Genomic DNA, 11,521 nt, shown 5'->3' on the forward strand with positions numbered 1-11,521 from the left:
GAATTATTTTTACTAGCGAGGGTTAAAGGAAACATCTGCATGCGGCAGATGTGTTCTTCATCCCTGCAGGGGACATGGCAGCGGCGAAGGGTAAGTTTTTTTTTTACACTAAAAATTATTGTTTTTCAGGGAAGGGCTTATATGTAAAACAATTCAGGGGTGCCAGCAGACCATTGTATTCAATGGAGCCACTGGAAGCCGCCGTGGCTCCATTGAAAACACGTGGGGAGGAGAGGGTGACATTTTCTCGAGCACCCGAGCACTGCGTGGTGCTCGGCTTGAGTAACGAGCACATTCAAGTATGCTAATGCTTGAACGAGCATGCACACTTATCTCTACACACAACTTTGTAAAACAATTAGGTTTTTGCCTATTGGCCATCTTGTTGGCAGTCTTCTTAGATTAAGCCTAAAACACTACAATAGAAAGAGGATCATTAGATGCATGATTTAAGAACAGACTTTCATCAGAAATTGATAGGCACAGTCATTTTTTTCAATACCCCCAACCATTTTGATGTTGAATAGTAATAAAGTTGTGTGAAATTATGTAGTATTGAGGACACTAATTGCATGACTTTTCAGGTATTCAGGTACCTGAAGATGCTCTTAACAATCCAGAACACAAATGAAATTATCTTGATGGTCGGTAACAGAAGTTCACATTAGGTGGCCGATGCTTTCAATCAAGATACCCAAGAAGACAGACAGATTCAAAATATTAATATGGTTTCTTCTCTGTGTAACTTTACTAAGGTCAAAATATTTTGATTTCCGAGGAAAATATTTCCCACATTCTGGACATGAATACAGGTTTTTCCCTGTGTGAGTTCTCTGAGGTTTAACAAAATCTAATTTATCTGTAAAATATTGTTAACAGTCTAAAGAAGAAAATGGCTTCTCCCTTCTGTGAATTCTCTGATGTTTAACGAGATAGGATTTCTGAGTAAAACACTTCCCACATTCTGAACAAGAAAATGACTTACTTCCTGTGTGAATTTTCTGATGTTCAACGAGATTTGATTTATAGTTGAAACACTTCCCACATTCTAAACAGGAAAATGGCTTCTTCCCTGTATGAATTATCTGATGTTTAACAAGATTTGATTTATAGTTAAAACATTTTTTACATTCAGAACAAGAAAATGGCTTTTCTCCTGTGTGAATTCTTTGATGTTGAACAAGACTTGTTTTCCGGCTAAAACACTTCCCACATACTGAACAAGAAAATGGCTTTTTCCCTGTGTGAATTCCCTGATGTTCAACAAGATTTGATTTAGAGTTAAAACACTTCCCATATTCTGAACACGAAAATGGCTTTTTCCCTGTGTGAATTCCCTGATGTTCAACAAGATTTGATTTAGAGTTAAAACACTTCGCACATTTTGAACAAGAAAATGGCTTCTCCCCTGTGTGAATTCCCTGATGTTCAACAAGATTTGGTTTATAGTTAAAACATTTCCCACATTCTGAACAGGAGAATGGTTTTTTTCTTGTGTGAATTTTCTGATGTTCAACAAGATTTGATTTATAGTTGAAACACTTCCCACATTCTGAACAGGGAAATGGCTTCTTTCCTGAATGAATTATCTGATGTTTAACAAGATTTGATTTATAGTTAAAACATTTTTTACATTCAGAACAAAAAAATGGCTTCTCTCCTGTGTGAATTCTCTGATGTTGAACAAGACTTGTTTTCCGGCTAAAACACTTCCCACATTCTGAACAAGAAAATGGCCTCTCCCCTGTGTGAATTCTCTGGTGTTTAACAAGTTGTGATTTCTGGGTAAAACAATCCCCACATTCTGAACAGAAAAATGGCTTCTCTCCTGTATGAATCCTCTGATGTTCAACAAGATTTGCTTTATGTATAAAACATTTTTCACATTCAGAACAAGAAAATGGCCTCTCCCCTGTGTGAATTCTCTGATGTCTAACAAGATATGATTTTTGGGTATAGCATTTACTACATTCTGAACATGAATATGACTTCTTCCCTGTGTCAACCGTTTTTTCTTCAACATCTCCTCTGTAAATTGTATGCTGTTTACTAATCTGTGATGAACCAGAAGATGGAACCTGTATAAAAGGATCAGCTGACAGAAGTTTGCTGGGAAGGGCTGAGGGTATATCTGGGATAATGGCAGGCTCTTCATATATATCTTGTATGATACCATGATGTACCACTGTAAAACCGGAAGATATTAGATGTTCCTCTGATTTCCTGGTGTCGTCATCTGCCAAGAATAAAACGGATTGCAATATTTTTGATAATTACAATTATATTAATATTTTATTACATTTCTATATAAAATGTCTGTACAAATTGTGAAGAAAATAGGTTACAAAAACCCCGTGCTCTATAGTGTGTTAGTTGGTCACCGGTAGAGATTATATATGAGGTTTTACTCATTTGAATGAGGGGTTCGCTGACAGCGAACCTCCTTAAGAATCCAGGTTAGCCTCTAAATTATCACCCGTTCCTCCAGGTTTCTTTTGGAGAGTCGGTACCTTCTGGTGTTTATTCCATTAGCGTAGGACAATAGATACAATACAGGAGATGCAACGCGTGTTGGAGGGCTTACTGACAAATCTGCGGCCTTCATCAATCATATGACACAGAGACATGATAACAGCATCAGGTACTTCTTATAACTGGGAAACCGGAAGTGTGTACATGTGTGCATCCAAAAGAAAATGAACTATATCCGTGTGCACGCCTGACCGGAAGCAGAAGGTGATTTCTATATGTAATTCTGTGTGCATGCTCTGCTCACACATGTTATTCACACAGATTCAGTATACTTATTAAAGCATACCACATACCATACTTATGAAGCATCACCACATTCCTGAAAATGATCTTACATGCATTAATACTGCAGAAATTGCATCCTTTTGTTTATACCAAAAATCCACAAATTCCTTAGGAACCCCTCAGGACGCCCAATCAAAGCCGAGATCAGATCTATTACCAGTAATCTATTGCAATGTGTAGACCGCCATTTACAACGCTTTGTTACATACCTTCTGGGTTACCCAAGTTACACGAGACACCTTTTAGGCTTATTTGCTGTAGGGACCAAATTCTTAGGGTTTTCCTGAGAGCAGGGGTGATAAGGGGTTGAGCTAGAGGTTCAAATAGTGATTCATTTTGAGCCATCTCTCTTGCCCCATCCCTTTTCTTGGCCAGAGAAGAATCCTTTAGCCCTGCTCCTCTCTAACCCCGCCCCCCTCTCTCTCTGTCTCCCATAGAAACCCCTTAGCTCTGCCCCCCACATCTCCAAATATGTGGAGATCTCTAGGAGATTCCCTGTAGCTCCATCTTGCTCTCTCCCCTCGCTATGGGGGATTCCTTATACAGCCCTGTCCGCAGCCGGCTGTGCTCCAGCCCAGAGGCAAGACAGGGGGGTGGTGTGTGTGTGTCAGCCGCTTCTTTCATAGTAGCGCTCCAGACAGCAGAGGCGTTCATAGTCTCCTTGGAGAGAGATGCCACAAGACTATGAACGTCGCTTAGCAACACTTGAATCGGCATAATGGTGCTGCTGGCTGAGGCGCTGCTATACTTGACATGGGGAACTTTGATGGAGCCCGACGGGTCACTGAATGTACTCACCTCAAATTTGTGGATTTTACAGCGGTGGTCAGCATCTAAGAAATTGAATGACACAAAAATCATCCTCCTGAGGTGAGGCAAACTGGTCAAACTGTGGTGCACGAAAAAGGCTGTAGGCTTATTTATATTAGATTTACAGTTTCCTAAGAGCTAATGTGATCTGTGTTCCCTACACATTCCTCATACTTCATCCTACTGTAGTGTATTTTAATGTATTTTAAAACCCTCACCAAGTGGTAGAATTGCTTTTAATTCAGCTTTACTTAATATGATAATATGATTGTATAATTGTATTATTTAATAATTTTATAATTATATACAGTTTTATATTATCTTTAGAATTTAAGATGGTCATATTATAGGTTTATGTTACTCATTTTTAGCCTTCTTATTAATTTAACACACTTTTCATTGTATTTTTTTCTAGTTGATGCTCATCCACCCTTGATTTTATAACTTTTTACAATTTGGACGCCTCTGGGACAAAAAAAAGCTTTTTTTCCTTGACATATTCTATGATAAAGAAACCAGAAGGAACGTGTGATAACGTGGATTCTTGAGGAGGTTCGCTGATGTCTGCGAACCCCTCATTAAAGTAAGTAAAACCTCATACATAATCTCTACCCACTTCTCTCCCCCCACACTTGGGAGCGCGGAGTTTGTGTAACCTGTCTTTTCCTGCCTTGCGGCTGAGGTATTGGCATACCCTGGACTTCCCCCATATGCTTCCCCGATCTATGCGGACCCCCATGAGAATATAGTGGTGGGGGGGACAAGCGCTACACTGTTAGAAAGGTGAACTAGGACCAGCGGTGTGGCGGCCTGTCTGTGACGACTGTATATAGCAGGTGAGTCTTATTTCTTTATGGTTCTATTGTTCTCACATTCACCTTTGCAGGGCGCTGTCATAAACTAATTGGTGTATTATATAAATTGGGAGGAATGTAAAAAAATTCAGTTGTTAAAGGGTTTTTTCCATTAACTGCAGGTACAATAATTTGTGGAGCGCCTAGTCTACTGATAACATCCTAATGGGACAATTATCTTGGCCAATAACTTACTTTTTGTACTTCCACATTGTAGGACGTGTTCTGTGCTAATTTCCTCCAACCAGCAGGCGCTCTCAGCTGCTGCTCTTATCCACGGCTGATACAGCTTGTAAGGATACAGAGCGCAGGAGCTGTATGAGCCGTGGATAAGAGCTGCTGATGCCCCCTGCTGTAAACTGCCCTGTACTGTGATCCAACTACAGTCTGCTGATCATGTGCTGCTGACCGGGGAATAAAGACGCCTTTACAAGCCCAGCACCGCCATTATCAGTGGGCACACATATGTTTGTAGCCATTCACTAACCCAGCTGACTGTTACTTGTACCAAGATGTGGGAAGTTCCTACTGAGCATGCCCAGTCCTTCTGGTTCCAGCAGTAGAGGAGAGGGACATGATAATAGTACTTGCACATGTGCGGAGGCAGCACTGGGGACGGGGGTCCAGGTCTGATAGAGTGATTGGATGTTGCAGAGACCCTGACATAGTGCATGGGGTATCAGCTGGGGGCAGATGGAAGGAGCAGCTGAATGCAGAATGAGGATGGCTTCTCCTTACACGGCGCCTGTGGCTCTACCAAAACATTAAGGGGAAATAACATAACTGCTTGTATAGCTTATTGCTGTATTTATCAGAAACACTCCATGAGGAATTGGCAGATCGACCATTGGCACCCCGTTCTCTTCACAGAAAAGGGCAGCTTCACAATGAGCACATGCGGCAGACATGAAAGAGTCTGCAGAGGGTGGAGATCATCCAGATCTGATGTGTGATTGAGATGTTCCCACAATTATTTTTGGCAGAATTGAAAAAATGTTTACATAAAAATATTACATAACATTTACACTTTATTATGTATTGTGGCTGAATAAGGGAATATGCAGCTGAAAACCCCGACAACACAGACTCTTCTCTACATGTAGTCTCACCTGGGGGGTCATCTGTAGGAATCCCCTCCTTACACGGCTGATCCCCCCTCATATGTGTCTCTGTAGGATTAATAGGGATCGGATCTTCCTCCAGTTTCACCAGCTGTGAAATAAATATTGTAAAAGTCATCACACAGTTGGAGAAGTCGTGTGGAAGGTTTTATATGGCCAGAAAAGGTCATTAATTAGTATGAGGAGCCGGAATGACATGACAGCAGTAGTGATCTGGGCCAAATAGCTGCAGGTCTCCTGTATAACTCCAACCTGTTGCTTCTTCATTCCAATCAGAAGTCTCCAGAACCAGAAAATAGTGATAAGATGCGGAGATCTAATGTCTGCGGTCGGCTGTAATCCTGCCATCTCCAGCTTTCTCATTACACAAGTATCAATCATATAATAAGACTAAACACAAGACCTTCCCAGCCGTCCTACAGACCAGAGGGGAGATTTCATGAGACCTTCTCTCCATCTACCTGATCATCCTGTGGAAGAAGAGGACGGGGACATCTCTCCGCTGCTGCTCTCTTACTGGATCTACCTGCAGAAAACACAGACAGCCACTGAATTCATTCTCTACATACAAATAATAAAGTCCGTGTGGATGTAGTCCTGTCTATTACCTGGTGATGGGGGGCACTTGTGGTCCTCCATCATGATGTCCTTGTACAGATCCTTGTGTCCTTCTAAATACTCCCACTCCTCCATGGAGAAATAGACAGTGACGTCCTGACACCTTATAGGAACCTGACAACACAATGATACCGTCATCACCCAGACACGTTATACCACCATAGCGTTACTGTATAATGTCCCAGCATTCCCAGCAGCGTCACCTCTCCAGTCAGCAGCTCAATCATCTTGTTGGTGAGTTCTAGGATCTTCTGCTCATTGATCTCCTCCAGTATCAGGGGGTGAGGTGGAGGCCCTGTGATTGGACTCAGGGGTCTTCCCCATCCATCCGACACTGGGGCCTGACAGCCATCCCTAGAAGTCTTCTTCACTACTGTGTAATCCTGTTTATAGGGAGATACATCCATAAATATCCCTGCAGACATTCCCAGAGTCCTTCATGTCTCTGGTCCAGCAGTTATGTTGTCTCTTCACATCTGTATTTCTCAGTTTCCACACATTCAGGCCGTCTTCACACTTGGCTGCAGCATTTACAGTACAAGAAATGCGGAGGAGATTTAAGGGGGTCAGAAATCTTTTCTCCTTAGGGAGAGTACCTAGACAGGGAAAATATCCTGAAACAGCTGTCTGTGCATAGAGTCTGGCTTTGCTTTTAATTCCCAGTCATTGTTACAAGGCTTGTGTAAAGATTCTAACTTTGGCTTGAAGGAATGCTGCCTTCAACCAGGTGTCACTGTTGAGGTATTATTCCATCTCACCTATTTGAGGAGATTTATAAAATGTCTTTCACATGTTGCCGTTATTTTCTATAACAAATCCACATAGTTTTTGAAAACTGTGGCAGATTCTAAATCCGCAGCGAGACTATTTATACTACGGATTTATGCTGCGGATTTTGAACCCCTGAACAACAAAGGATAAAATCTGCAACAGTTTGGCAAGTAAGTCCGTGGCAATATATGAACCATTTAGATGTGGATTTGGCCAATGTGGATTTGCAGCATAATAGCTGCAGGCTGCCATTGTGGAACGCCCGTAGTAATCACGCTTCATGTGAAGGTGGCCGAAGGACTGAATTGGCAGGTAATCCTCTGCAGTAGATGTGAGCAGAGACTGACATAGATAAGAATGATGGAACGTGACGTCATCCCCAGAATCTCTCACCTCTCCTGTAAGCTGGAAGAGTATCTCTAGGGTGAGGGTGAATATACTCTCTGCCATCTTGTCCCGGTTCCTCTCCATCCTTGTCGGGTCAATCAGGATAATTATCTGATATAGAAGATATCAGCCGAGGATCCTGAATGGAGAGAAGACAAGACAATGTAACATCATACAAAACCCCCTGTAATAATACAATTACTGGACATCCTCCCCACTCTTCCCTTTCGCACAACCGCTGAGCCCAAACACAACCGCCTTCACACCCCACTGCTCGGCCCCCACTGCTGACCCTCAGTTCATTAGCACCATTATTAGCCATCTACTGTTTTCCTGACTGACAGGATTGCCACCCAGCGCCGCACTGATCACAGCATTGCCCGACTTGTCCCCCGAACTCAAGACACGTTATGCTCAAGGCTGGAGGGGGGCGGAGTCAGGTGATGCTGGGAACAGAGCGGCACTGGGTGATACATAGGGGGCACTATAACTAAGTGGGGCAACAAAGCAGCATTATAGCTTAGTGGAGTCCCAAAGAGACATCTTAATTAAAGGAAAAGAGACATGAGTGATTTGTCAGACCACAGAAGATGCAGTAGTACTATGGGGGAGTTACTGAGAGGTCCATTGGGGCAGCGACAGGATGGGCAGAGTGCGCAGAGACTAGTCATAGCTGGAAGAAGTCTACATGGTGGCCTGGCCTCGGAGAAAGAAGATAAATGTATCTTGTGGCATGCCAGAATGGAGATGCTAATGGCGGTGGCTCAGCTCTTCTCCACAAAGGATAAACTGGCATAAGACTTTAAATAGATAAAATGTTGCTGTGGCAAGAAGGGATTCCAGGAGGCAGGAATGAATGGAACACAATCTCTCAGTATCTATCTATCTCTATGTATCTATCTATATCTAGAGGCGGAACAACAGAACATACATACATAAATACTAGAGATGAACGAGCACCAAAATGCTCGGGTGCTTGTTACTTGAGTCAAGCTTTTTGTAATGCTCGAGAGCTCATTTCGAGTAACGAACGCCATTGAAGTCAATGGGAGACGCGAGCATTTTTCAAGGTGACCCATGCTCTGCATAGGGGAGGGTTTGTGAATCACCTGAAAACATCAGAAAGTGATGGAAACACCCCAGAAATGGATAGGGTCATCCCCCTAACAATTTACTTGGGTCAGACCATAATCAGCAAGGCACACGCGCTGGTACATCTTAGCTAAGACTAGAATTGAGCAAACATACTCTGCCGACACGGGCTCAGGACCCGGCGTCCCACATACAAAAATGCTCGAGTCTCCCATTGTAGTCAATGGGGTTCATTACCCGAGTAGAGCTCTCGAATTTTACGAAAAGCTTGACTCGAATAATGCGGACCCGAGCATTTGGGTGCTCGCTCATCTCTACTAAGCACTACACTAGGTGGAACTAAGGCCAATCACCGTCTGCGGGTGACACCACTGCCTCTTCTCCTGTGTTACATGCTGGCATTGCTGTCCAATGCCTCCCAGGATGCAGGCACGAGCCTGCGTCCACAGCGTACTGAAATTATTCCCAGCGCAGCATCCAGCTGTCCCCATCCCAGACGGGGTAAGGCGCACACCTTCGCCTACTCCATAGTCCACAGCTGTCACCAGCCTTAGTGGTAGGCTGGCGGCCAGTTTATTATTTTTGTCCCTGATAGGGATCGGGGTGGGGGTTGTGTGCTCTACGACTTAGGCTCCAGCCTTATAGCATCTAATATAACTCCTCACTCTCTATCAGTTCAGACGGCACTATCTAGCTTGTCTATGAATAAGAAGGGTGGTTTATCTATCATTGAATATCTACTATTGAATTAGATAGGTTCCTGACGAAACTACTGTATCGTAGCAGAAACGCGTTGAACCTGCAACATCTATATATTCTAAACTGGAAATTTTGGATCCAGTATATGTACAATCAAAAGTGGAACATTTGTTTCATAGATTATTCGAGGATAATCACCGAAACACTATAGGAACAGTGTGGTATGGGACCTAGCTAACCAGGAAGTGCTCAAGTGTGTATGTGGCATTGATCTTTATTGCTACAAGGGCACTTCACAGGGTTACATAATTAGAGGGCTACATCCCAGGTCCCACTACCCCCATTCTCTAGCACTTTTGAGTGTTTAGGAATTCTTTTTTGTGTGTATGTCAGACTTCAAAAAGTCTTCCTTGAAAGATTTGTTTACCAAGAGTGCAGGTAAAAACCTGCAAGATTTTTTGAGTGATAGCTCATACTTGCTTCATGGGATTCAGGTGGCGGTCCACTGACAGGCAAGCTACCGCCTGTCCCAGCCCTTGCCTCTCCCCTTGGGGCTTGTTAACCAGTGCACCAGGGAAAGACAGCATGAACTGTAAAGAAATTAGTGGCCAAAGATGGACACCGTGCTGGGATACATTTCCGTACGCCGTGTGACCCTTTTAAAATTGTGCTTCATAGCTGACAAATCAATGTATGATTGTAAGTGCCATCCCATGCCACCTGCATCACAGCATTTCATTAGCCACAAACGTCAGCATAGGGGGGACTCAGAGGCCAGTACTTCTACATTTTTAATGAAGAAAACAACCCATTTTAAAAAGATTTTTTTTACCAAGATTGCAGGTGAGATTTTTTGAGCGAGAGTGCAGGGTATTTGTTTACCAAGAGTATAGGCGAATCCCTGAAAATTTTGTGTACAAAGAGTATAGGCAGACCCCTGAAACATTTGTGTACCAAGAGTATAGGCGAACCCCTGAAACATTTGTTTACCAAGAGTATAGGCGAAACCCTGAAAGATTTGTGTACCAAGAGTATAGGGAACCCCTGAAACATTTGTGTACCAAGAGTATAGCCAAACCCCTGAAACATTTGTTTACCAAGAGTATAAGCGAACCCCTGAAACATTTGTGTACCAAGAGTATAAGCGAACCCCTGAAACATTTGTGTACCAAGAGTATAGGCGAACCCCTGAAACATTTGTGTACCAAGAGTATAGGTGAACCCCTGAAACATTTGTGTACCAAGAGTATAGGCGAACCCCTGAAACATTTGTGTACCAAGAGTATAGGCGAACCCCTGAAACATTTGTGTACCAAGAGTATAGATGGACCCCTGAAACATTTGTTTACCAAGAGTATAGGCGAACCCCTGAAACATTTGTGTACCAGGAGTATAGGTGTACCCCTGAAAGATTTGTTTACCCAGAGTGCAGGTGAACCGCTGAAATATTTTTTTAACATAGAGCTTGTACTTGCTTAATGGGATCCAGGTGGCAGTCCACCGACAGGCAAGCTAGCGCCTGTCCGAGCCCCTCCTCTCCTCCGCTTTTAACCAGTGCCCCAGGGAGAGACAGCATGTACTATGAAGAAATTAGAGTGGCCAAACCAAGACAATTCATTCTGTCCTGGTTTTAGATAGCTGGACACTGTGCTTGGATACATTTGTGGACTCTCTGGGTGTATGACGCTGGAACCAGCATGTTTGCTGAACTCTAGTTGTGAACCTCTTCAAAATTGGGGGCAAGAACCTGGAGGCGGCCCTCTGATAAAAATAGTTTATACAGAGCCTTTTGGCCCTTTGAAGAATTGGCTGTTCAGCGTGCTGCCATGCTGGTTTAGGAGGAGGAAGATCAGAGAAGGATAGATCAAGCTACTTCTACCCTTTTTTGGGGTGATAGAGGGTGCATGGTTCTCCAGTTCCAGCTTAAAGATACTTTATGTTAAGCTGCTTTCCACCAGTGGAGAAGAGAAGTCAGGGGAAATCCAGCCTTTGTCCATCTTAATAAGTGTAAGCCTGTCGGCACTGTCAGTTGGCAGGTGGGTACGTTTATTTGTGATAATCCCCCCTGCAGCAGTAAACACCCTCTCTGATAACACGCTAGCGGCAGGGCAGGGCAGGCCAGCACCTCCAAGGCGTATAGCGCAAGTTTGTGCCACATCTGGGTGTAAGCACATGTATGCTCGCTAATGTGGAACATATATGTGCAATGCAGTGTGTAATTATATATATATATATATATATATATATATATACACACACATATACATATACATACACACACACACACATATATACACACACACACATGCACGCACCTTCATATATATACACGCATGAATAAATTTACGTATA

General features: G+C 43.1%; 1 protein-coding gene across 1 annotated transcript; it reads right to left on the bottom strand.

Moving 5' to 3' along the window:
• Positions 1–382: 382 nt before the first annotated feature.
• LOC136626735 (zinc finger protein 502-like) lies at positions 383–7,514 on the bottom strand. Its single transcript, XM_066601742.1, has 6 exons — positions 7,385–7,514; positions 6,424–6,603; positions 6,211–6,334; positions 6,064–6,128; positions 5,591–5,693; positions 383–2,236 (listed from the first exon to the last, which is right to left on the bottom strand). Exons 1-6 carry the CDS (start codon positions 7,460–7,462, stop codon positions 873–875), a joined length of 1,914 nt encoding a protein of 637 aa, XP_066457839.1. The 5' UTR covers positions 7,463–7,514; the 3' UTR covers positions 383–872.
• Between the last annotated feature and the right edge of the window lie 4,007 nt (positions 7,515–11,521).

This window comes from Eleutherodactylus coqui, chromosome 4, assembly GCF_035609145.1.
Source record: "Eleutherodactylus coqui strain aEleCoq1 chromosome 4, aEleCoq1.hap1, whole genome shotgun sequence".
NCBI classification, from domain to species: domain Eukaryota; kingdom Metazoa; phylum Chordata; class Amphibia; order Anura; family Eleutherodactylidae; genus Eleutherodactylus; species Eleutherodactylus coqui.

Bases quoted from the DNA above. Each gene is read 5' to 3' on its own strand.
- LOC136626735 (XM_066601742.1), bottom strand. From the start codon at position 7,462: ATGGAGAGGAACCGGGACAAGATGGCAGAGAGTATATTCACCCTCACC. The intron at 6,604-7,384 runs GTGAGAGATTCT...CCCTATAAACAG, and splicing joins TCTTCCAGCTTACAGGAGAG to GATTACACAGTAGTGAAGAA. The intron at 6,129-6,210 runs GTAATAGACAGG...TGTTTTCTGCAG, and splicing joins CAAGTGCCCCCCATCACCAG to GTAGATCCAGTAAGAGAGCA.